General features: G+C 35.4%; 1 protein-coding gene across 12 annotated transcripts in view; it reads left to right on the top strand.

Moving 5' to 3' along the window:
- MCTP1 (multiple C2 and transmembrane domain containing 1) overlaps positions 1-25,890 on the top strand; it is a 183,504-nt gene that overhangs the window by 89,838 nt on the left and 67,776 nt on the right. For 9 of the 12 annotated variants that reach the window (XR_004354543.1, XM_032675856.1, XM_032675855.1 and 6 more), the window contains one exon: positions 1,027-1,146. Coding sequence is in view for 11 of the 12 variants with exons in the window: in XM_032675856.1 (XP_032531747.1) it covers positions 1,027-1,146 (120 nt within the window). In the remaining variant the exon portion in view is untranslated. Of the gene's footprint in view, positions 1-1,026; positions 1,147-2,131; positions 2,893-2,989; positions 3,182-13,074; positions 13,169-25,890 lie in introns of those variants that run through there. The other 3 variants (XM_032675864.1, XM_032675862.1, XM_032675863.1) reach the window with 3 other exon arrangements.

Here is a 25,890-nt window from a genome sequence, read left to right as displayed (position 1 = left end):
TGGGCTGTGGGGACAAGATTTTTGTTGTTTTCAGTGAAAAAGAAAAGGTCTCAGAACTGATTTTTACTTTGATGAAAACTTATGGACTTGAGCGTAGTTTAAGTTACGTGCTGGATGAGTTTTACATCAGTTTTTTATATAGTTCATAAAAAAACATTTCAAGAGGCAAAATATTTCTTTCTTTACTGTTGGGAGTAATGAAATTGCTAAAGCTACAGTTCGCTCTACTTTCCCAGCAAAGAAACGATAAGACCTTTTGCTCAAGATTAATACTTCTTCTCACTTTCATAACAGAAAATAGTATTGTGACTTTTGCAGACGGCAGGAGGAGTGATCATTTCCTATGCAAATCAGTACACAAATAATTCATTGATTTGTTTTTTTGTTTTTGTTTGTTTGGGGTTTTTTGTTTGGTTTTGGTTTAGTTTGGTTTGGGTTTTTGGGGGGGGAGGGTGAAGTAATTTTGTAGGATTTAAGTACATTTTCTGAATCAAAACCTAGAGCTGTTATGTCTTGTAGTTTGGAAGAATGCAGTTAAAGTTAGTTTGGTAAATACTTAAAACCAGGTTTTCAAAATACATGAGAGCAGACAAATTTGTTACAAATGTTAAAGGGTACAGATGATCTTAATTAGATTAGAGCAGTAATTTTGCATGGTTTTGGGTTAGTGTGCTGCAGCACCTTTATAATAAGAAAGACCAACATTTGTTAAGAAAGGCTTAATAAAACTGAAATTTAATAAACAAAATAATTTATGAAAATTTGCAAGTGGCTTTTTAATGTTGGACAATTTGTGTACCATCTAAAATGAAATTCAGCAAATACCAGTTCACACAACTAACAAATTCTCTCTCTTCCAAGCCAGAGAATTTAAACTAACTTGCTCAATTTATGAGCTAGAGAGCTTGTTATTTTCTCAGTCTCCACCTTAATTAAGAAATTAAGAATGAAATTATTGTAAGCATGAGCCTTTTCTGAAACTTTTTGGGGTTTTGAAATATTTTTATTCTTTCATGTTTTTAACAGCTACTATTAAGGAACTTTATCCGGATGAAGCATTGTATCATGGCGCTCGTAACTGCCATCTGCTACATTAGCAGTTGCTTTGACTGGGATTCTCCCCCGAGAAGTCTAGCTGCTTTTTTGGTATGATCTTCTTTATACTATTTTTAATCACCCCAGTGTGGTTGTGTTCTAGACTGAGGGACAAAACAGTGTAGATATGGAGGGTTGGGTGTTTTTTTAATTTATTTAAAACTTTGCATTATGATGATACTCTAAACAATGCTTATTCAGCTTTTTAGAAGAGTAACTAAGTTTAAAATGTCACACAAAAGAGAGGTTTTTTTAAAAAATCATAATAATATATATACACATATATTAATAGTATAAATATAATTGCTTATATAATTTATAAGTGAGTGATCCAAATCAAAATGGAGTGAATTATTGATAATATATCTTAAGCTTCTCACAAATTATTTGTGCATATTTATTACATACACTTGTTTTGAATGTTATTTATTTGCATATAATTGAGATAAAATTAGTGTTATTTTGTCCTCCATATATGTTACACCTATAGCTTTTTCAGAAGTACAAAATTACAAAAAGAAGTACTCTGGGCCCAAATATTTGCTTCTCGACTAAGAGGTAGTGTTCCTGAATTAAAAAAAAACCAAACCACCAAAATCAAATAGAACCAACTTTAAAAGCATTAATACAAGCTTTTAGTACCTTTTAGACAGCAAGTTCTGGTCATAGTTCAGTTTTTAATGAATTCATTTTTAGTGATTTAAACAAAACTGCTATTTCTCAATTAATGCTATCTTCGTTAGTGTTAACCTTTATTTTCCTGTTAAATTTTGAAAATTCCAAGCATTGGAATTGAATTGATTGAATTGTGTTTCACAGATAAATATCTTTCTATTTTCAAAATCATAACAGCTACAAACAAGTGGTCCCCATTTGTTGTTTCATGAGGGAGTCCCACTAGGAGTAAAAATGTATGCATGGACATACTTTCTGGAATATCTGCATTTATTAAGTTGGCTGAAATACTGAGATTATGAGTCTCTCCCCCATGAATATGAACAGAGAACAGTTTTCATCTAACTTTGAATAATTATAGAGGAAGTCTGTGTGCCTGAAGGTCCGGTGCCTAAGATTTGGAGGAATCAAACAAGACATTGGAGCTGACTGTGCAGTAAAATGAAGTAGCTGTGTGTGTCGTTAAGTCATGATGTTTTGCTGGGAGTTTCTTCTAGCAGGGCTCCATTTGTACTGAGTTACTTGTTAAACCACCTTTTGCCTGTCGAGAATGGGAGAATGCTGTCGGTCCTTGGTTGTAGTGTTCATCAGAAGTGCAGGAGATACATGTGCTGTTCTGAAAGTCAGGGGGTTTACACTTTTATTGATGTCTGTAGCAATGACACTTATGTGGAGAGATCTAAATATACTTGCTGCTGTTTACTGTAGAACGGCGATCTGTCATTTCAGTTAAAAGTTATCAACATTTCATAGGAAAAGTTTCTACATAAAACTCTAATGTTCATATTGCTATTACTCTTCCAGTTAGTAAGTACTCATCTCCCTAAGTCTAATTTTAATACGAATATGGAACACTCACCGGATGGCAGTGGAAGAAGAGGAAATGGGAAAACATTCTGTTCTTTGAGGCAAATGAAATTATTTTTTGCCCATGGCGCACTGGTGTAGCCATGGAAGAAGTTGTGTTGCTGTTAAAATGTAATTGTTGCTGGTCATAGGAAAATATGAGTATCATAATAAGTATTTGGAAATACATAAAACGAGGAATTTAAGCAGATGGATCTATAATCAGTATACATCATTATTGTAGTTACACTGTATTGCAGTAGAAACATGTTCCTGATTTTATTTTTGTATACATATATATTCATATTTTACATATCTCTCTCCATAAAGAGAGAGAGATATCAAAAGTTTGATTTTCTTCGTTTCCTTGCAGTGTTTGTTTTGCTGTGTAGTGATTGTGGTAATTATGGATATATTATGTTTACATTTGTGCTGTGACTGCACAGATTTATTCCTGCTCTGCATCCAAAAAGGTTCCTGTGCTTTTCAACCTGATGTTATTCACTCCAAGGATCTATCTGGCAAAAAAAGTTTTTGCTAGCCAAGTCAAATACATGTGAATTTCTATCATGACTATAAGCTTTGTGTTTAGATTGTTTCTGGACTTTCATAAGCTCTTGAAATCTTGAGAGTGGTCCGCTTACGTGTGTAATGCTGAATTATACTTGCACTAAGGTTATGTTTGAATGTAATAGAGTATATAAAATAAATGTACCTATATGTATACTTTTTGTCTCTTCACTATTATACAAATTATGTCTTCTCTTGACATTGACTCACAGAGGTTAGAGAATGTCACAGTAAAATGTCATTGCCAGAAAGGAGATGAGAAATAGGCTATTCTGGAGGTTTCCAGCTCTTTAGGCAGACTAGTAAATAATGTGCAAGATGTAGACTTTTAAACTAACGATTTTTTCCATCCTGTTGGATTTGAAGACATACCTTGATGGTTAACATCCTGATGCAGATTTACAGCCATTTCATGTAAGTTGCATATGTGGGGGTTGATTTTTCATATCTCTCAATACCCCAAGTCCTTGGCATTACAGTTACAAGTACTTCTGTCTAGCACCTTACCCCATGGCTTTACTTTCTCATGGGGGTATGCAGGACTACAGGTGAAGAAATTTTGGCAGACTAGATCAGTTTTCAGAAACGTACTTACTAAGATCAGTCTGGAAAAAAGAACTGTTCTTGGAAACCTACAGAAAGGCTTGATTAATATGGTGACTGTAATAAGCTACTGTTACCTGCTTTATACACCTTCTGCACTCTTTACTACAGTTCGTTTTAAAGTCATTCTCTTTGGAGAGTCACTGTGTTAGTCAACAAGACTAATAGTGTTCATTGCAGCGCCTTGCTGATAATTTGTATTCCAGAACTTAGCTGTCTCAAACCTTTACATTATTTGGGACATCTTAGATAAAGAAATGCTGTATTAAAGGTTTAGGATGATTCTTTCCAAAATCTGTCCAAAAGCACCAGCCCAATGACTCGTGTTGCCTATGCTGTGCCTAGAGGTAGAGAAACTTAGAAGGTAAGTTTTCAATGTTCTAGATTATGCATTTCCTCAGCTAAACAATATTTTACCTGTTCCTGTTAAACTTCATAAGCTCATTACCTTCACTGGGGATTTTGTCTGAATGACCTAAGGTTTTTCCTTCAATTCTTTTTTCTGTGCTTCAGTAATTAACAGCAGAAGAAAAATTGCTACTAACACATAATATTTCAATGTTTTCATGTAACTGTGATGTATTACTAGCTGCTATTTTCAGATATTCAAAGATATTCATAAGTAGCTCATAAACCATAGGTTGATCTGGTTAGCATATGACTTTGGATTAGAACAATCATAAAATTTTATATTCTTTCCTGCTTTTCCATATTTATTTCCTTTTAAATACAGGAGGTACATAGCAACAATGTTAAATTAACGTTTCAATTACAGAGCAGCTTTATTGTATCATGTACAGTCCTGTTATGTCTAGCGGCTGATCAAGCATGTGTTACATACTGGTATTTATGCTTCTTAAGCACCTAAATGCAATGGAAAAGAATAGAATATGTACAGGGAGCCTTTGCCATAAATTCACAGGATTTTATGTGTTTAAAACAGACCTTTAGAGTGTTTAGCAGTTAATTTTCTTATTTTAATTCAGTAATTAATATGGTATGTTTGAGGCAGAAGAACTTTTATTAGAGTATGCAGAAGTGGGTGTTTTTTCTTCAGATTAATCCACTGTGGGCACTGAAATCTCTGTTAACTGGGCCTAATTTCCATCAGCTTCTTGACCAGACATTTCTGTTCTTGTAGATCACAAAAATAATTGGACAACTGAGCTATCAGTGAAAGGACATGCTTCAATGTTAGTCAGGGAATTATTTTATGGGACAAACTTCGATCTTTAGTAGTGATTGTAGGTAATTTGTGCTACCACCTGTCCATTTGGAATTCTTCTAGCCTTTTCAGTCTTTATACAGTAAATACTGCTGCCTTTAACATTAGGATTTGATACACATTTAATTTCTATACTGCTGCATGGTCCTTAGGGAGCTTTACTCTAGTGCTATGTGAGAGAGACAAAGTATTGATCAGTTAACATTTCAGCTACATTTATGTATGTTGCAAAATTAATGAAAATGCCAGACAAAAATGTCAGAGTACACAAAAATGTAGAATTTAAATTTGGTAGTTTAATGAAAAGTTTTAAGATGTGCATTGTCAACAATGTCCCTTACCTTTAAAGTAAAATTCACAACTGAGTAACTAAATGGAACCACATATTTTACTTAGAGAAACACTAAACATGAAATAAGAGGGAATATAATCCTCAAAGTATTTGGTATCCCAAAATGGCCTCAGTAAAGTACTTTAATTGCCTGTTTGAACTTATAAGTATTGCTCATAAAATAAACATTTTTCTTTTCTCACTTGGGAGCAGAGTACCCTCACCCAGTCACACCCATATGTCCTCAAATTAAAGTTTTCTATGAAGACATTCTCATATTCCTGTTGTGTTCTTCTGATACTTTCTATACGTGTATATGCATGCACACAGAAAAGTCTCTTAGCCTTCCAGATACTGGTAAAATTACTTTCCCTACATCCAGGTAATTTGTCAGGTCTAACTCACCTTGGCTTTGTCTTCTTTCAGGCATTACAGAATTCATGTATGAAAATGACACAATAGCTTTTGATCAAATGTTTGTTCTCTTGCACATACACCATTTAGTTGTGGAGGTGTCATGCTAATTAACTGAAAAGGAAACAGGATTGAAAAGAGCTGGTCCCTAGCAGGAAATGAGACTGTAAAATAGTTTTGTCAACTTTCTTAGCTTTTCCCAATTAAAAAGGAAAATGATCACTACTGCATATTTAGGAAGCAACATTCACTCAAAGCTGAAGTAAAAAGATGATGTTTTGGGAGAGACTTGATATGATACCATCAGGAGTTGGAATGATTTGTGCTAGTTATTACATATTTTTCTTTTTTTTTAACACTGTAATTGTTGGAGAATAAGAATTTTCAGATATATTTAAAAACTTGCTAGTGTTGCCATTGTTGATATTATTATAGAGGATATAACATATAAACACCTTAAAATTGCTTTTTACTAAACCTGGGTGAAATGTATCATCAAATTGTCTTTGCCACCTCTTGTCTAGCATTTGAAACTGGAATAAGTGCTGGTAAAGTAGTTGCAAAAGCTTCTTACATTTCAGAAAAAGCCTTTCCAAAATTTTTTGTTGCTGTCAAAACTACCTGTTCTCAAAAGAGAGATTTGCAGAGGTAAAGTGACATGGCAGTGGCAAGGCCAGGTACAAGATTAATTTCTGATGCACATTGCACACATGTGCAAGTCTTTCAGCTTTTTGTCAGCTGTATCTTGAGCAGAAAAGAGTAAGAAGTGGACCAGACTGCTCTAGGGTTTTGTTTGGGGTTTTTTGTTTGTTTGTTTGTGTTTTTCAAAGTAAAGCAGACAAAAAGAAAAGTTCTGTTTCCTCTTTCCTAATTTTCCATAGACCAGCAGAACTGATATTGGACCTGTGCGAAATTACAGTGGAATCTGAGCTTTCTGCAACACTTAGCTGTACTGTGTGCCAGGTTTTAGAAGGTGGGATAGGAAAGAAAAACAGTAAATAGTGGAACCTGATATATATGACCATAGAGATCCATTAAATACTCATACTGAAAGAACCTACCAGCACTAGCTGTTATTAAAAAACCCCTATTTACTTAACTATAACAAATGAGGAATGATGCTGGTGCGGAAAAACTGCTGTCATCAGTCTACATCTTGTGTTTGTCACGTTGTGTGTTTGCAAATCTGATACAAATAAAGACTGGGAAATATTTATATACATAAAAGCTTCTTTTAGTATTTTGTTTTTAAAAAGTCAGTTTCATTTGACTTTTTTCACAGAGTGAACACATACTTGCTAGCCAGTTTAACACTGAAATTCATTACCCAGGCACAGACCTAGTGCTGGTTTTGGTAACTTAGAGCATCCTGTGTGCCGCCCAGCTGCTGTTCCAGGAAAGTGTCTGTCTTAGTTTCTCTGTCATTTCTGCCATCACCATACAGGCGACTGGGGTGCCCACCTGAGGATGTCTAAAATGGCATCAGCACTACCTTTAGGCACTTTAATTACTCCCTTAGGTGATTATTTTACCTGCATATGTATTTTAGGTACCTAAGTAGATTCTGTTCTGAGTTTCCTCGCAGTCTTAAGGTGTTAAATCTCAAAAATACCTATGCAGTGCAGGGAATTATTTTCCTTACTTTGCAGTTTCTGAAAAAATAAATAGCAGAATAGGCAATGGTATCCCAAGTCTTGAACTTTTCCCTTCACTACCAGACAGTTCTTCCCACCTCTTTTCCTTAGAAAATAGGTATTTGAGTATTCCGAAAGTATTTCATTATCCACGAAGTTGTGGTTGATGAAAAATTGTAGAAATTGACAAAAACTACTACTCTCCTGTATTTAGAGTTACCTAAAAAGTTCTAAAAACAATTTTAAATTTCCTGGTAAGGCAGTGATGTGGCTAGAAATCTGGGCAGCCAATTTGTGTGAGTTGCCATCTCGCTCTGGAGTGCGTTTCTGATAACCTAAGGCATGTACAAGGCAATCTCCCGCTGCCTGGTGTTACTGGAAAAGTTGCAGAGTCCTTCTATTGGACCCATCATAGATACCTGTCTGGAGAGGGCTTGCATTGCATTTTCCTCTTGAGTGCACATAACTGTCCTGAATGAAAAACTTTTCACTTGAAGGAATTCAGGCGACATTGATACTGATTTTGGTTAATTATTTAGTAATGGTGTTCTAAGATAATGTGTACTCTATCACTCTTGGGTTCCCTGAGGTGCTCTTTCACAGTTATTGCAGGAAGTCTCGGCCATTTAAATTTTCAGGACTTAAAATGTGCACATGGTTGATTATAAGATATCTTAACTTTTCATCATCTTTTAGTGATGAGTTATATGAGAAGTAACACATCCTCACGTAGCCTCAACCACATTACTTGTAAAGCCTGTGTGTTTTCAATGGCCTATCTTGCACAGTAACTTCTTTTACTGGTCATGGCAATATAAGGAGGAGCAAAAACTGCCTCAAAGATCTTTTTAGTAAAGCATCAAAGCAAGAAAAAATGTTGCCTAGATAGTGGTTTAATATGTGAAGAAGTATGGACAGAATGTTAAATTTTTACCAAATGTATTGCATAAGTGATTTAACTTCTGCAGGAAGGGAGAATTTCTGTTGACCTTGAAGTAAAAAGCCTGTAAATGTCATAGCCTCTTATTTGATAGAAGCAGCATTTCTTATCTTTGATTTTTAGCTTATTTACTTCTCAAAAGAAAAATAGTGGAGTTTATATCTCCAAATCTGTTTAATACTTGGCAATAAGTAAGGAGGCATAATTTAAAAGCATTGTTTATTTTGGATTCACTAGTAGCTTGTACTTACTCCAGAATAAGTATTAACACTTATCCAGTAGAGATAACTAACGTTGTGAGCACAGTTGTTACTAAAGAGAAAAAAAAAAACCAATTGTAGGTCAAATGGCTTCAGCTGATACTGGATAGACTTACAAGTGTATGGCAGATCTTTGAGTTTGTACATTTCCATGATTGACATCTGAAGTTAAAACACTCCAGCTGCTTTCCAGAGATACAAGTACTCTACGAAGAACCCAAAAGTAAAAAATTGACATAATTTAGTCTTGTTTTTCTGAGATTGACCACTGCTTTCACAGCTGTTATTAGCACTGCAAAGTTATCTGTTAAAACTAGTATTATGTAATTCGAACTTCTTGAACAATTAGTGTGCAACACTGGCTGAATAAGAAACATGATTTTCTCTCTTCAGTCATATAGTAGCTGTGATTAGCTATGCCAGTTCTAATTGGCTGGTCTCTGTAAACAGACACTGCTCATTAATGAATGGGGACAGACACTTCGTAACCCCATTAAAAAAACCAAAAAGGTATCAAAGGAATGTGTTAAAAAATGAATAAAATTAATTCTGTTTTGATGTACAGAATACATATTTTGCATTCATCACACCAGGAAGTGGCTCTGTATACTTGGGAAAGCTATGATTAAAACACCATCAAGCTGACATCAGTGCATATCTGTGATTCTCTGCACTCTGTGTGTCTCCTTTATATCATAACTTGAGGGATAAACATGTTAAGCTGAAGGTAAATATCTACTTTAATCATACCTCTGTGTCCTGGTTCCAGCCAGGAAATGGTTAATTTTTGCAGTAGCCAGGAGGGGGCATGACTAGGACCTGGAGGTTATTCTGTACTGCCTCGTACCATTGCTGGGAGTAGGGGGATGAGAGTATCTTCCGGGGAGAAGGAATCCCTTCTGGGTTGGCATAGTGTCGTGGAGGGAGTGGTTGAGTGTTGTCGTTTCCTCTTTCTTGTGTCCGCTGTCATTAGTATTGTTGCTGTTACTGTTTGTTTTCTTATCTCATTGCTGTTTCCATCTCAACCGGTGATCTTCACCTTCTGTGCCTCCAGTTCTCCTCTCCATCCCACCTCAGGGGAAGGGAGAATGGGTAGGGGGGTGAGCGATCGAGCGGTGCATGGTTTGGAGAGTCTCAGTGGGAGCACTGAATTGGGGAGTATCATTCCTAAACCACGACAAGTAACAAGGACAATGACAGGCTGGTTTTGGAAGTTGAGTGCATTTAAAAAACCCCATTATTTGTTTAAGGCTCAGGCACAGTGTATTTTCTGCCAGGCGAGAGAAGCAGTATTTAGTATTTTCTTACGTTTGTCTTCAGTTTTTAAGTACACAAGTGCATGATGTCTGTTTAGCTTGAGATGCTCTTTTCTGGACTACTCTCACCTTAATAAAGTCAGCTTGTATGATTCTCTTCTTTCTCTCTTTCTTTCTGGTGCTCATTTACAAGGTAGAGAAGAAATCTCTTCCTTATCTCAGACCAGAAGGCACAGGTGTACATATTTGAATCTCTATTTTCCAGTGACAAATTCTTCATTTGCAAGGAAAAGTATATTTTTAATAATTAAAACCAGCTAATTCCTTTGAAGATGAGTGATCAGTACTCATCTGATACCATTAATGTTTATTTAAGCCTGTTTTCCTTAAGAAAGAAAGACTGAGTAATTTTTTCTCGTTTCAGTGTTCTTTCTGCTGTTTTCTCTTGAAGAAAAAATAATACCAGCAGATACTTATTCCTTCATCATTACTTAAATTTAAAATTTTTAATATTTACTGCAATATTAATTATTACTTTTATAAAGCACCACTGTTAGCAGAGGGATTCTGAGTTAATAAAACCATCACAGTATTAGTATATAAAACACAATATAATTTTCCCAAGACAATGATTACCAGTGTTAGACCACATTAGCAGCACTTAATACTTATTCCTTAAATGTGCTTGATTTTCATCAGTTAGGAATCATATCACAATATTGTAGCAAGCAAACATAGAGATGTATTGGAGTGATATAGTTTACAACAGAGGTAACTAATGCCTTGCTTGAGCTTTGTTTCTGTGTTATATCATTGTCTTCATACCATTACAGCTCCATGTCAATCTAAATAGTGCTTTTAATACTGAATATTAGGCTTCTTCAATACAACTCCAGTGAAACATGTTAAAAAAGTTATTTCTTCGTGACAATCTATTAGTTGGAGCATTTGGAAAGTAACTTTAGTGTGCTGATAGGTCTTTATAATGTAGTATTCTGTTCACATTCAAGAATCGCTTTGGGTGTGATATACAGGGTTTTAACCTTTTAAGACACTTCAGCTTTGCTCAAAGGGTGCTTCAGGTTTTTATTAGCTACCTTGATTCCATCAGTATAAGCAAGATACATCTCTATAAATTACCAATTCTCTGGGGCATACTTCTTTGCGTGTTCAGAGTTGAGAGCTCTATCAGCCCCATCCAATGAATGGCAGACCAGTTTGGAGTTACCTACCACAGCCTGGGCTCCTGACCCCAGTCAGGCACCCTCCTGCCTCTCCACCAGAGCACCTGCAAACTGAGCCGTGCCCCATTCAGCCCTGCAAGAACAGCTCCATTGTCACATTTTCTGAGGGAAAATTATTCCAGTTCTACTTCTGAATTAAAAGCAAGGCTGTTATTACTCAAGGGATGTTAGGCCTCACTGCTCTCTTGAGAAAACAAATTTGCTGTAATTTTATCTGTAATTTAGTACTGCTTGCATGCAAATAGAGTCTACATTGTATAGAATATGAGGAAGAAGTAAGGGTTTGTTAAAACCATAAAACGCTTGGGTAACCATTATATTTCCAAAAGCAGCCTTATCAAAGTCACAGGTTAAGTTAAAAAAACCAAACAAACCACAAAAAACCAAACCCAACCCCCCCGATAAACAACAACCAACCTCCCCCCCCAAACAAAAAACATTTATTACATTAACTATCTATTTTGAATTTGCTTCAAAGAAGTAAGCTTTCTGTCTAGGTGGAGAATATGGCAAAATTGCAAGTTTCCCAAAGGTCAGTGAACAGAATTTGCCTTGACTAACAGCCCAGCCGAGAATGGCTGTGGTAGAGGCTACTCAGATCTTTTTTTCTGCAAGGCTTTTTTTTTTGCTTTCTCACAGTAAATGTAGCAGAGCTTTGCTGTTCTCAAGTTCCACTTTCTTGAAGAATATGATGTCAAAATGCTTAAATACTGTTTCCCTTCCATTGGTTGATTCTCGATGATCACCATTTAATAGAAATATTGCTTAGAACCTTCATCCTGTATGCATAGGAAAACTTAGCCCTCGCCAGTGATGCTGTTGAGGCTGGTCCAAATCAGTCGAGTATTTTATTCTGTCAAAGTTCATTTTTACAACTGTGTGCTTGTTTGCTGCCTTACATCCTGATTAGGCAGCAAATGTGCAAACTACTTTCTACATATTCTTGCTCTCTCTTTTTTTTTTTAATGAAAAAAAATCCAATCCAGTTGTAGGAGTTTGATCTTGCTGATTAGCAGAGGTAGAGTTAAGAACTTAATGTGGTTTCTAATTATTTGGTAGCTGTCATTAGTGAGTGACAATGTAGCTAATCCCTCCTGACACACAAGCCTGCTCCTCCATTCTCCCAAAAGCAGCAGCAGCCACCTCCAGGCTCGCTCTTAGCTGAAGCTGGGAGCAGGGAGTGCGTATCTGACCTAGGATCTGAACCTGGGAATCTCTGGTTAGTATGCTTCATTGCCTGTGGATCACAGCTCTCACCCTTCTGCTCCTTTTCTTATAATGTCTAATATGCCTAATTTAAATTAAATTATTTTAATTAAATCATTCCACTGTTTCTCACCATGCAACATAGTTAAAAGCTGTAGCTGGCAGTGTTATAAATCAGGTGTCTCCCCTTGGTTGGGTCAAAATTAGTGAGCCAAAGATGACTGTGGATGCTGGCATAGGGTGTGCAAAAAGGGTGTGTGTAAAGACTCAGCACTTGAACTGAGAGACACAGCAGTTACTGTTATAAGCATCAGTAGCATTCCTGCTGGTATTTTTCTCTCAGCATTGTCACAAGCACTGGGTTCACTGTTTGCGGGGAAGACAAAAGGCTGAGCAGGGAGTTTGTGGTTTCTGGATGGAAATAAAGCTCATCTTGGTTTATCTCTGATTTGAGCAATCCTGTCATTTGCCAGTCAGGGAGTGTAGTGAATTCTCCGCTGCATCACCAGAGTTTTTCGTAGATAACCCCTCGACAGCTGATGACATTGTACTGTGGTACTCTGAGGCTTGTATTTATTTTATTTTCTGCAGACATCCGTTCCTTCTCACATTTTTTTTAATTAAAAATCGGAATTAATCCCCTCCCTCAAGTTACACAGAGGAAAGTAAACAAAAAGCTTGAAGAATTCTAATGCAGGAGGAATGCTTTAAAACAAGGCTACCTGTGTTCTAAAATGTGATTATTGACTAATTAAATTCTATGTCTGCCTTGCAATGACAAAGATAGCACTATTAAGACCACTTTAAGATCTGGAAGGTAGAACCAACAACCCCACTTACCGGACTATCTGCTTGCTCTATAATGTATTTCACCTCTGCTGAGTTTTGATTTTTAGAACTAATAGTCAAATATAAAATATAAATTAGTTTAAAAATGACAGATTATTTCTGGGGCACTTTCAGTGTTCATTTTTATAATAGTTGCATTTTTTTAAGTTAATGCAGTTTAAAAATAATTTTAAGTTTCCCAACACAAAGGAAGGAAATGAGACATTGGATGCACAAACAAAAGCTTTATTAGTTTACAACAAGTAATCCATCTTTTTGCCTTACTGTAGCATTCTACCCCAGATTATTTTTCATAATTGATAATTTGTGAGTCATATATGTTATTTATTCTTTTATGGGTTTCTAACTAGTGAATAATGGCAAAGGTCACAGAGATTTCATAAAGGAAATGGTTTTTATTTTTTCAGTTTTGATTGCTGTTCTGAAGAATTTTGTGAATCTTTCAGAGAAAACCACAAAGAAAAAAAGTGATAGCCATTTTCCTGGAAGGAATTTTTGCAAATACTGTTATAGCAATTTGAAGAAGAAATCAATTTTAGGACACACATGAAGCACTGTAGCAGGGTGAAAATATTTACCTAAATCAGTTGTGTTTTATGTAATAGTGGTTAGTTTTAAAAGTTGGAAGTGTACATATTGCCTATACATGCAGCAAAATTAAAAATTATATTTGCATGTGACTGAATAAATTTGATTTTTTCTCTATCAGAAATATTTTTGCAGTAGTTTTCCTTCTACCATGAAACTAGGGGGAATGATAAACATGTGCTATCTCCACTCTTCAGAAGAATTTAATATTGGTTACGAGTTGAGAAAATATAACAAGGGGGACAAAAAATCTTTGCATTTAAAATATTAGAAGGCATCAAAATGGGATTATGTGTTTATGCATTATTTTGTCACAGGGAAGTAATTAATAAAAGGATTTGGGCATATCATTTAAAATTTAGTTATCCTAATGAGAAAACTAGTAGGAACTTTTCCCTTTACTAATATTTGTCCTGCTACCCATGAACATTTTACCACTAACTGCTCACAGACTTTCTGATGCAATTGAAAATTGGGGGAACTGAATAAAATATGAATAAGTTCAATTAGTGGGAAAGGCAACTTGATATAATTTACAGACAACTACATAGGAGGTATAAAATATTTTTAAATTAATTAAATACTAATTTCACACTAAAGTTGTTATGAATTTCCTGCTACGGCTTGTGTGGTTCTCTCCTCAACAGTCATTTAGATGTACTCTGAACATTTTAATTATAATGAGACATTTCTATAGAAAATATGATCAAGGACTATCTTCATAATTAAAATAGAATTGAACTCATTTAATTGTAATGTAACTATATTATTATATGTAGAATATAATTACGATAATGTGTATTCTTCCCCCCTCCATTTCTAAAAATAAAAAAAAAAGAATAGGTTTTGGTAAAACTGTTCTTGAAATTTCATCCAAAAATCGTGAATAAACAAATATTTAGCAAAAAAATTTGTATCTCAAATCAGTAACAATATCAGTAGGATCTTGTCCTTAAGAGATATTTTAGTTGCCTAAGAATAAAGCAAAAGATATGTATTGTTGCTGAACACTTTTTATTTCATTCTATGGCATACATCAATACCACTGGTTCTTTAAGGTTTTTTTTTTTTTTAGTTTTGACCAAAGCTTATGTTGTGGGTTTTTTCTTTGTGACAGTGTTTCTAGCCAAGCTGGAATTAGTTACTAATGTATTCTAATTATTTCAGAAAAGTGCTTTAATGTAGATTATCTGTTCAACTGAGCCAGTAAAATAAGGCACTTTTTTAGCTCATCAGCTAATTGATTTTAAATGCCATAATTATTTGATACAAATAAAAATTTATGTGGACATTTACTCCCTAAGAGGAATTTAGGATTTGGACAAATGGACACAAAAAAAGTCTTGTTTTAAAATTCCCCCTTTCCTAGCATGGCAGTGTTTTTAAAACTTACATAATTATACTTTGAAAGGATGCTGTCCTTTCATCACTATAGGTATAAAAAATACAGCTTTTCAGTACAGAACTGCTGAATCCTATCTCTGAAAGGAAAATATTTTGAATTATTACGCTGTTTTATAATGTAAAATGCATTTAATAGTGTCTACCTTTTTATTTTCTGTTTTTATATTACTGTTGAAACTATTCCCCCTGAAAAAAGGAAAAGAAAGAAAGGATGTCAGAATTTTTTTGAAAGGCAGAATGTATTACTTTTGAATTGCATGGCTTGCCTTGGTCTTAGCCGAAGATATATACAGGAGAACTCTTCTGCTGCTGCTGTTATCATTATCTGCTGGATGTATACTGCAGTGGTGTCTACAGTGCCCAGCTTTGTTCCTAGAAGTTAACGAACTGAGCTTATGCTTCTGAATTCATATCGTTAAGTTCAATTCAAATCACTAGGGCTGTCCGCAAGAGTAAATTTACACATATGCATAAGTATTTTCCCTATCTGACCTGCCTAGGGGAGAGAAAAATGCGTAAAAGATGCAGGGAAGAAAAAGCTTGCCCTTAGATTAATGCAACTTCCCAAGCATCTCTTCATTATCTCAAAAATATTGGATAAACTGTTGGTTTTAGGCTAAGTAATTCTCTGTACAGTTGCACTGTATTGGATGAAGCTTTTTTTATACAAGAGATATAGGATAGATGCATATTTAATATGGTACAAATACTTCCTGTCTTGCAACTTTCTGTATTGCAAGACACCAAGCATTAATTGTGATCTTTGAATGTGACCTTTTGATAGTTATGGCCAAGTTTATTTGTCAGCAAAAATATACCTGAAATATGAGTGTCAGAGGAGCACAGAGCTTATTTAATGTTTGTTGATTAAAAAACGAAAGCCTATTTTTCATGATCCTTTAAATTATTTGAAGGAAAAAAAACGGAGAAAAATACAGACACCATTGTAAGATTTGGAATTAAATTATTAGAATAAAAATCTTTGGTGTCATGGATTTTAAAAAATTTTGGTAAAACGTATTCTTTAGCCTGAAATTAAGTTTAGTAATAATACTAGTCCTGTCCTATTTCCTGATAAAAACAGGATCCTTTTTCCTGTTTCTCTGCATGTCATTCTCCACTTAAGCCTGTAGGTAGCACCCTTGCATCACACAAAAATCATTGCCATTCCTGAGAGACAATTACTATTTAGGTGGTGAAGTCTTTACTGCTGCAGACCTCTAAATGTAGCTAGTATTATTTGCATAATTTCCAGACTTAGATGACAATATGTGATCTTAAAACAGCAGATCACTCTCATGAGGAACCTCAGAGATACAATGTTCTCTCATAATTATTTGTTTTAATGTACTGTCCGCATAATTCTTCATTTCTGTTTCCGATTTTCTTCTCTGTTCTGCAAAATACATGACACTAGTAGTCTCTTTTATTAGCTGAGTAAGGTAAACTCTATTAATTTAACTGAACTCTGTTCATTCTTCTCACTGTGGACTTGATCCATAAGTTATACCAACCAGCAATTGACCCTGGAGTTGCTGACTACTGACTTGGTGGTGATGGAGTTTCACTGAAACCACTGCACTGCAGGATCAGGCCACCTGAGGAGAATACCGACCTTGCTGTTAGTGCTGGGAAGGTGACCCGTTACCAATGCTGCTATTACTTGCTTTTTCAACTTCGATATGCAATGTCAAAAAATTTTAATATATGCATTACTGTTAAATCTGAGGCAGTTCAGATAGAAAATTGTTTTGCAAATAATTTTTTTCACCCCTCAGTGTGTGCTTCATAATATCATTGCTTATATTTCCTGAACCCAGTGATATCATACCATCTCTTAAAATGGCAGTTTGTTTTCCTTTGCAGTTGCTCTTCAGAGTCACATAATGCAGAATGTCTCTAGGTTTATTATTTTTTTCTTAGGAGGTCGTACCAAAGAAGATGTGGTTATTGTTCTTACCCATGATTATAATGTGCTCAATAAAACTGTTGACATTTACTCAGTTTTACTAAGATTGTGTTTAATTTTAGTAAGAGTCAGTAAGTAGGGTATAACAAGAAAAAAAATCATACAATGCTCATGTTAATGTACAAGTTAATGATTTTGTCTGTGTGCTGGACTGAGATATTTGAGAAGGGAACACTGAATGTCTGAGAGAGCCTCCCATGAGCAAACTGGTTTTTAGTCGTATTGTCTGAATGCTTGGTTGTGTATTAGAAGATGCAAAGTGTGATGCAGGTGGGAGGGAACTAACCTTTGACTCACTGTAGCAGCAGAAAAAGATCCAGACTATCAGCATGGGAGTTTCCAGCCTTTCCATTTCTCGCTAGAATAGAACACATTTTTTTTGTGGATGAGAGAGGCACAGATTGAATTCCCAGATGCACCAAGCCACTCTTTGTCTGGGTTGGGTTTTGTTTTGATTTGGTGGGGTTTTTTTTAAAGCAAACCACCTCAGCTTTCAAATTGTTACAGGAACCCAAGCATTAAAAAAAACAACCAAAAACCTGAGAAGAGAGTATTCTTCATTGGTTGTTTTGCCTTGGCAAATGCTATGTAGTTAACAAGGAAAGCTGACTTGTTTCTGCAGGCCCTGCTTCAATTTGTTGTGTCACTGTCCAAGTTAGAAAGGCACTTCTGTCCATAGCAAATGCTCATATCATGACTCATTAGACAAGGGAGTAATTTTCCAGCTCGGGGAGCAGGATGCCCAAGAGGAGGACCCTGTTGTGACTGACTCTTGTCAAAGCAAAGCATATACTTGTATAGACCAGAGAAGGAAAAATGTTAGTATGAGGAAAGAAGGCTACTCCATCTACACATTAAGAAAAATCTTGTTTTAGTAATAGTTTTTATTTTTGCTTTCCTGTGATATCCTCACAGTAATGGACATATCTATATCAGGTATATTATATGTAGATCATACATAGGTATCAGTTTGTGTAGCAAGATAAAACTAAAGGTGTACAGGCATGGTTGGCAGGTTTTTTTCTGCATATTACATTCTCTTTATTTCTGTTCTCAATGTGTTGAAAAATAAGGCTACACAAAACATGATAGGAAACTGTGTAACTGTTTGTCTGGAGGATAAGCTGTAAGTTATCATTTTTAACTTTTTCATTGTTAGATAACAGTAGGTAGAAATCTGGTGGGTTCTGTGGCAGAAAGATTACAGAGAAATACACTTATATGCCTCTTTGGTAGATTTCTCTAAACTTTAAAGAAAATCTCAAGTTAGGGTATAAAACATTACCTCATGATAAACTTATGCTAAAACTGCTATAGTGCAATTTGGGTTTTTTCTGCCCTGTTTTCTCTGTCTACTTTTTTTTTCTAAGTGAACTGATTAGTTTTTAAGGGTTATTCAGAAGATGAATACTACATAGCTGTCACTGGGCATGTAGTACAGCAGCAGTGCAGAACTTGCGTTTCACAGATATCAATATCCTGGGAATGGTATCTTAAGAAAAAATAGGCATTTTCAATGTTTGAACTAATTTAAAATTTAACTGGTAATCTATTTTAAGATGTTCTGTTCTATGATGACATTCTAGCAATTAGATCAAACTCTTTTTCAGTATTGGGATGACTCAGTACGTGTGAAAGTGTTTACCTGAAATATTCTTTCTCTCGGAGAAGAATAGCTTCTATTATCAGGAAGGTCCACTGAGCAAAGAACATGTGATTTGTCACTGTCAAGATACAACATCAGATTTTCAAAGGAAAAAACAGCAATGCAATCATGAGCTTTCATGAAGCATCATAGTCCTACTTTTAATGTATTTTTCATTTTGAAATCTGATGCGGATAAACATTATTGAAGTAGTGTTTTAGGGGATTACTGGTGGTATTTGTTATATCATGTGAAAAACCCACAGCTGAATTCTGTTCTCATATGGCTACTTTTATATCAGGATTTCACCTGTGTTGGATTCTCCACTTGCTTACACTGTTTTTCTATTGAGTTTAGGTATTTTCTTGATAAGGCTAGTTTGCTGGGGCAGACTGACAGTGATGTCATTCTTATAGGGAAGGAAATATGACATGTTTTAGCAATGGTACTTTGATTCAGTTAGGCAGAGTCTAGCAGGTTCCAGAAGTCACTGCTTTCTGGATTCCTGAAAGTGGGAAGGCTGTGGCTAGGTTTCTACTACCACATGCATTTCTGTCATTTATATCTATTGTCCCAGCTAAGAAAGGAGTTCCCATTTCCTACTATTGGGATGCTGTTGCCTGAAGTTGTAGTGTAGTGAAATAAAGATGCAAGGGAAGAGAACTGAAGAGGCTTACAGCCAGTTCTTTGTGATACGAAGTCTTTGATCTTGGTGCAGTGGTTTTATAGTGGGATGTAAACACAGCTCTGTTTTTGGCTTTCTGCTCTCTGAAATAACTGGACCCTATCCAGTTAATTTTGCCTTTGTAAAAGGAAGGTCACTAGATTTTTTTTTAACCCATCTGTTTTGAGAAGTCTATTATCTAAGAGCCTCTGCTGTAAAATATTCAACTATTTGAAAAACAACAAACAGTTTCGTTTGGAAATATCACAGATCTCACAGTTTACTACAACTTGATATGTGAAAGCCTTTTCTTATACTACTGCTATCCAATTTTTTCTTGATCCACAATGTTTGTGCAGAAGTTGTCATCTGTCTTTGGGGTGCAAAGATGCAATCCTACCAAAGACATCTTAAAAATTATCTTTTTTTTTTTTCTGAGTGAATATAAATTATAAATCTTGTGTTCCTGCTTTTAGAATCTTTCACCAGATATTTAATGAACTTTTAAACTAATCTGAAGTCTTCAAAAGAAAGCCAGTTAGAACTTGTTCTTTTCACAGACCAGAGCAGAATCATTTTACTCTGAAGTGTATTAACTTCTGCCAACCATCAGTGACTTTGCTACCCAGTTTTTTCATTTGTACAAGTAAAACATCTACCCATAGATGCAGAAATAACCCCACCCTTTAGGTAACTTAAGGATAATCACAGTTAATGATGAAGTCGTTAGCAGAAAGAGCCTTTCCAAAATTGCTTTTTATAGTTTTAAACCTTGCTTTCTCTTATGTATAATGTGAAACATCCTCATCTTACTTCTCTTTTACTGGGAAGATCAAATGGTCCTGCCACTAAAAAGTTTAGTTTACTTTTTTCTCCTACTGGGATAACTGTTCTCTTTCAACCTGGTACCTACCACAGAATCTCCTTTTGTCCCCACATTGTTAACAGTACCTGCCCCAATGGCAAAGCACTCATTCTGTTGCCCATATTCCTTTCTCAGACTGCTTATGATGAAGGAATATGTTGGCTTTTCTGACAAGAGAAAATACCAATAGTTGTTAGGAATTATATAAAGGACAAGAAGTGAAATACAGCTAATGGCGAAAACAAGTGGCTGTCTAGTAACGATCTCAAATTTGAGAACAGGAGATCAGAGTTTTGTCCCTACCTGCCCTTGGACAGTCAACTCTGGCTTGAATTCTGATGAACTGAATTCGCTGGACCAAAGCTTAGGGGGCCTAGTTTCCCACTGTTGCTGTTAGACCTTCAGAGGCATTTAGCAAATAGAAAAAGACAGTCAACTCATTGTCAGAAAAGATGCCTGCTTGCTGTGATAACAGTTTTGGAAAACAGGGCAAACGCAGTAGGGAATACACATTGCTCAGGCATCACCCAAACACAAACTCCCTTACCTCAGTTGGGTTTTAGCTGGGTGCTGGTTGTTCATGACCGTCTGGAAATCTTCTTATTTCCAAACCAGAAGTTGCATAGCTAAGGGCCTGCACCCTAGGTGATGACTGGTCTTAAGGACAGAACCTCATAACTCTTGCTGGTTAACTGTGATAAAGACCTTATAATTTATCCAGTGCTTTCCAAAAGTTACATCTCTGGTTGTATATTTTAGTACTTCATCTTACTGAACTCTGAAATTTGACATTTTGGGTGTAGGGAATTAGTTTTCTCTTTCAGAGTTGCATGTCTGTGTTGGAAGATATCCTTTTTGTTTAAAGAGGGTTGGCAGTATTTATATTTGTTTTGTACTCTCATTCAATAGGTAGTCTTGTTATCCTCTGCCTTTACCACAAATACACATCATACTTTCACATTTGCGGGGGTCTCAAGCCTGAAGTCAACCTCAGGCTTCCCATCCATGCTGTCGGCAAGACAGCAGACTCAGTGTCAGATCCTGAGTGCAATGTTACTAAACCAAATGGAGATGCCTGGAGACGTGGCTGTCACTGGCTCAGAGTCCAGCCATGCCTCTGTAGCCATTCTTCTTTGAGCAATACAAAGTGTGGAAGTCAACACCAGCTGAACACACCCCAAAAATTCTGCAGATATCACCTCAGTTTTCCTTGGATACTGCTGTGGCCTGTCTTCAATTTTCATGCTTTGAAATCTTGCTTAAACCTTTTGTGGCTGTGTGAGCCATCTTCAGCTATTTTTTTCCCCCGTCTTATCTCTTTTATTACTCTTCAGTAGTATCTGTGAACTGTTCATAAAGTAACTAGACTCAAGTAAGCAGGACAGAAATGCATGAAATCTTTGGAATAATTTCAGTTAATATTTGAGAGTAGTAGAGATGAGTAGCTGTGACCATTTGGAGATATGCTCGCATGTCCTGCTTTTGGCATGACAACAGGTTATTTTCTTTGTGTTTATGTGTTAAGAAAGTAGAAGTTATGAAATGGCATTGTGCTTTCTCTCATAATAAAGATTGAAAGGAAAAAATAATTGGGTTGGGGGAAAAGACAAGTAAAGGAAGACTGTTGTCTTATGCTAGGTGATTTCAGGCCAAGTTGTTTTCCCATATTGATTATATAATTTTTTAAAATAAAAATCACTTGGAGTGTAATGCCTAACTGGTTTCTACCAGGATTTTAAGTCACAATAACTTCTACCTCAGCAGCCAGTGTTGTTGGTAAAAGATACACTCTGTTGACACAGGTTTACTTATTAAGTAAGGAAAAAAATCTTCATTGTAACTTGAAGCAGAGGCTATTAATTTAGACTTTGTAAAAAGCAACTTTAAAATCAAGAAGAGGACTGTACCTTTTGGTTATTTTTTATAAAAAAAGTCATAACGTCTTTAGGCTGTCTTGTTGTTCACTAGAAAGCTAATCCATCAAGTGAATCTGAATCTGTTTGTATCACAACTACTTTAATTGTACCTTTCTTTTTTTCTTTCCTGTCTGTCTGAATGTTTAAAAACACCTTTTCTGTACAAGTCTAAGTGATGGAAGACCTAAATCAATCCTAAGTGGCAACCACTTCTCACAGTGTTTCGTGTGGTTGTGTGTTAATTAGTTGAAATAGATTATCCCCTGGTGTGTAGCATAGTGTTTGTAGTAACTTTCAGTGTGCATAGTTTGCAGTGGATTTAATGTTTGTTTTCACATACTGAGGCAAATTCTCAGTATGTCTTCAAATTATCTCTATGCGGGTGTTTTTTCTGAGCTAATCCTGACAGACTTTCCCTGCCAGATATGCCCATCTTTAAGAACAGTAGAACACTACATATGCAGGAACCTCTGTGCTTGGGGCTGTATGCAAATTTAATGCCCAGCTCATTTCTGTTTCTCTTGCATGGATGACAGACATTTTAATAATAGCTTCCACGTTTCCCCATGGAAATTCCATTGTATTTCTGTATATATATGAGCACATATGTGCATTTACTCTGTGTATGTGTTTGAATATGATACTGGGAACACCTATACTTGTAAATATGTTTTAGCCCTTGTTGTGATATAGATAAAATGTATGTGAGAAAGCTTGTGACAAGAATGCAGTCGTCAAACAGCTCTTTATTAGAGATGTAGCTAGATCCCAGAGAGACTTATCAGATACTAAAAAATAGGGTGGAAAATGTGATAAACAAGAAATTGACATTGAAAATAATTCTACAGCATTTGGAGTTTCATGGCTTCATAGGGTAGCAAGAAGCAAGAGCATAGGAAATAAGGTTTTGGTTTCTGATGTTTGAAGCAAGTACAGTCAGAGTAAATGGTATTCCAGCAACTGCAAATAGAGCTTTCTCCAGATGTGTCACAATCTTCATGACTAAAATGAATTCTCTCAGGTGCAACAGGTTTTGGAAGAGCTGGGTGTAGCTGAAGAGCTACTAACTATTGTCTGCTTTTTAAAAGGAATAACCACAGTGTGAGTGCTTAGACACCAATACTTGTATATAGGCGCTGAAATAGAAAGTGACTTGGCTGGCAGGGGTGCAGCACAGTGTATCCACATTCCCTTCCTCATTCCTCTGTATGTGATTTTGAGTGTGCAGGCATGCCTCTCCCTGAAAGGAATTACATGAGGAAAGGATTGCATCCTTATCCCAAATGGAAGATAGGAGATGGACTTTTTCCCCAATCTCTGCGAAACCAGCTTTCAGTTATGCTGGTTTATATGTTTAAATTCAGGTTGTACAAAAATCACTCTTCAGAAGAACTTTGAAACAGAAATTCCAGAAATATGGGAAGATGTTTTAAAGATATTTTAATGCAGGGAATTCATACAAACAGTAAACACTATTTTACTATTTTTTATTTTAATAAGAATTCTTTTTCTCTGCATTTCATGGTCTACCTGTACACCAAAGATATGTTTCCATAAATCTTTTCTTCTTCTTCTCCTCTAGTAGTCATCATTAACATTGCATTTGGGGGCTTAAAAAGCCATCTTTATTGGCATACTATTTTTACTTTAGTACACTACTAAAAAACTGATTCTACTCTTTTTTTTTTCCTGCTTGAGGTGCAAATGACAATTTCATGGTGGTGATGTGCAAAGTGTTCAAAGATTGCCATCACAGTCAAGAAAAAGTTCTTGAAAACTAATAGTAAATATGTTCAAATATAAAAAATATACTGTAGAAGTAATTCAACCAATTATCTGTCTTTTCATTCTTAGAAATGAAATTGCTATTAATATGGAGAGATATAACTAAACCTATGTGTATATGTAGTTGCAAAATATACATATGTATATGTAATATAAAAATTTTATTTTTCTCTAGCTTCTGACACTATCTGTTTTGGAGTGATAGGAAAGAAAATTCAAGAAAGTATCTCATAATTGAGGTTTATTGAATATAAAATGTTATACCTTATCAATTTTAATGTTATTTCACAAATAATGAACACAACTTTGTTGCATTGTATACAAGAATGAAAGAAGTGATATAATTATCTGGTGAGATTTTGATGCTACCATTATTTTTGTAACTGCACAGTTTCAAAACATAAACAGTACATACAACTTTCCAAAATGTTTGTTACTTCAGCATGTTTTTATACTTACTAGTGTTACTTCTCTTTTTGACTTCATTATGTGCCCTCCTTTGTCTCAGATTGTATTTCTTCTCTTGTGTATTTTATCTTCCATAGTGCTATATAATAAATCCCTACACCTATAGTTCTCATACTGTGATTTGTAGTCGCTTTCCATAGTGAGCGCTTCCCAGTTATAAATCCACATTAAACAGCATGTATTTAAAAGTTTGATGACAAAGATGTGCAATAGTATGGAAGAAAATGCGATAACTTAAAATGGCCTGTGATTTCAAGAGCCTGGGAAGCAGTCCTCTAGGCAGTACAGATGCAGAGGTGTAGCCGTATCTTGTGTGATTGGAAGGTAAGGTAAATAACTCATGGCACGCTGTCTCATGAAGTTTTCATACAAGTTTCCAACTACAAGTTTAACTACCGGCTAGTTAGCTGTAGATGCAGCATCAAAACAAACCCCTCTGACTTCTTAATATCATCTTATACATTCTGAAATCATGTAGGAAGAAAGGATACTCTAATAAAGTGAAAGGAGACCAGAAGAAAATTTTCCAGCTGTGTCTGTAAAATTAAGAGTTATTTTCCTTTCAATAAGAGTAAATATTGTCTATCATATTTACCCAGGCAAAACAAGTACAAAGTAGGAGACAGATTCTCTGCCTTGTCTCATTTCGTAACTGTGCAAAGATGTAAATGGTCAGATGAGGTACTGAGAAATGTAACTTCATCCCATTAATAATATTAATAAATAATATATGTGTCCCAAAGGACCTATGTAAAAGGTGTAAAAATGTAATTAAAAATGTCTGGAGAAAATATTACTGTGCTATATAAATATATAGTTATATCTGAATGTGTGTATATATATATAAAATTATTTATGCACATAATGTGTATTCATCTCTTTCTTTGGAGCTCATTCATTTCTGTTTCAGGTTGTGGTATGTGTTATTTTTGGTGCTCTAGCAAGTATCTTTCAGCTATGGTGATTTCCATGTCACCAGTATTTAAAAAAAAAGAACTGTGGAATAAGACACCAGTATGTCTTTACTGGTTAAATTACCCCAAAGGTTTTCAAAGACCCAGAAGAAGTTTCATGCTTTTAAAACGTGAAGAGAGGCTTTGGGAAGGGACTCTTGATAATTGTTTTACTTCTGGGTGAACCATACAGCCCTTTAACAAACAAGACAGCTTTTGCAATTGTCTCAGATCTCTGTAGACTTTTGCCAGTAACTCGGACCCTCTTCTGGTTATACACCTAAATTCCTTCTTTCTACCTTATATTTATTACTGATTATTTCCAAAGTGCTGTCTAAGTTAAAGTCCATCTGTAATTTTCTCAATTGCCTTTTATTTTGTCAGTCATAGCATTCTGGGGCTGAAACTTCATTGAGCTGTATTCAATGTAGTCGTGTGGTATATTTGTTTCTGATTTACAAAAATTATATCCTTACCTTAAAATA

The sequence above is a fragment of the Chiroxiphia lanceolata genome, chromosome Z, assembly GCF_009829145.1.
Source record: "Chiroxiphia lanceolata isolate bChiLan1 chromosome Z, bChiLan1.pri, whole genome shotgun sequence".
Lineage (NCBI taxonomy): Eukaryota > Metazoa > Chordata > Aves > Passeriformes > Pipridae > Chiroxiphia > Chiroxiphia lanceolata.
Note: the sequence above shows the minus strand (reverse complement) of the source record. Positions and strands in the feature narration are given on the sequence as shown.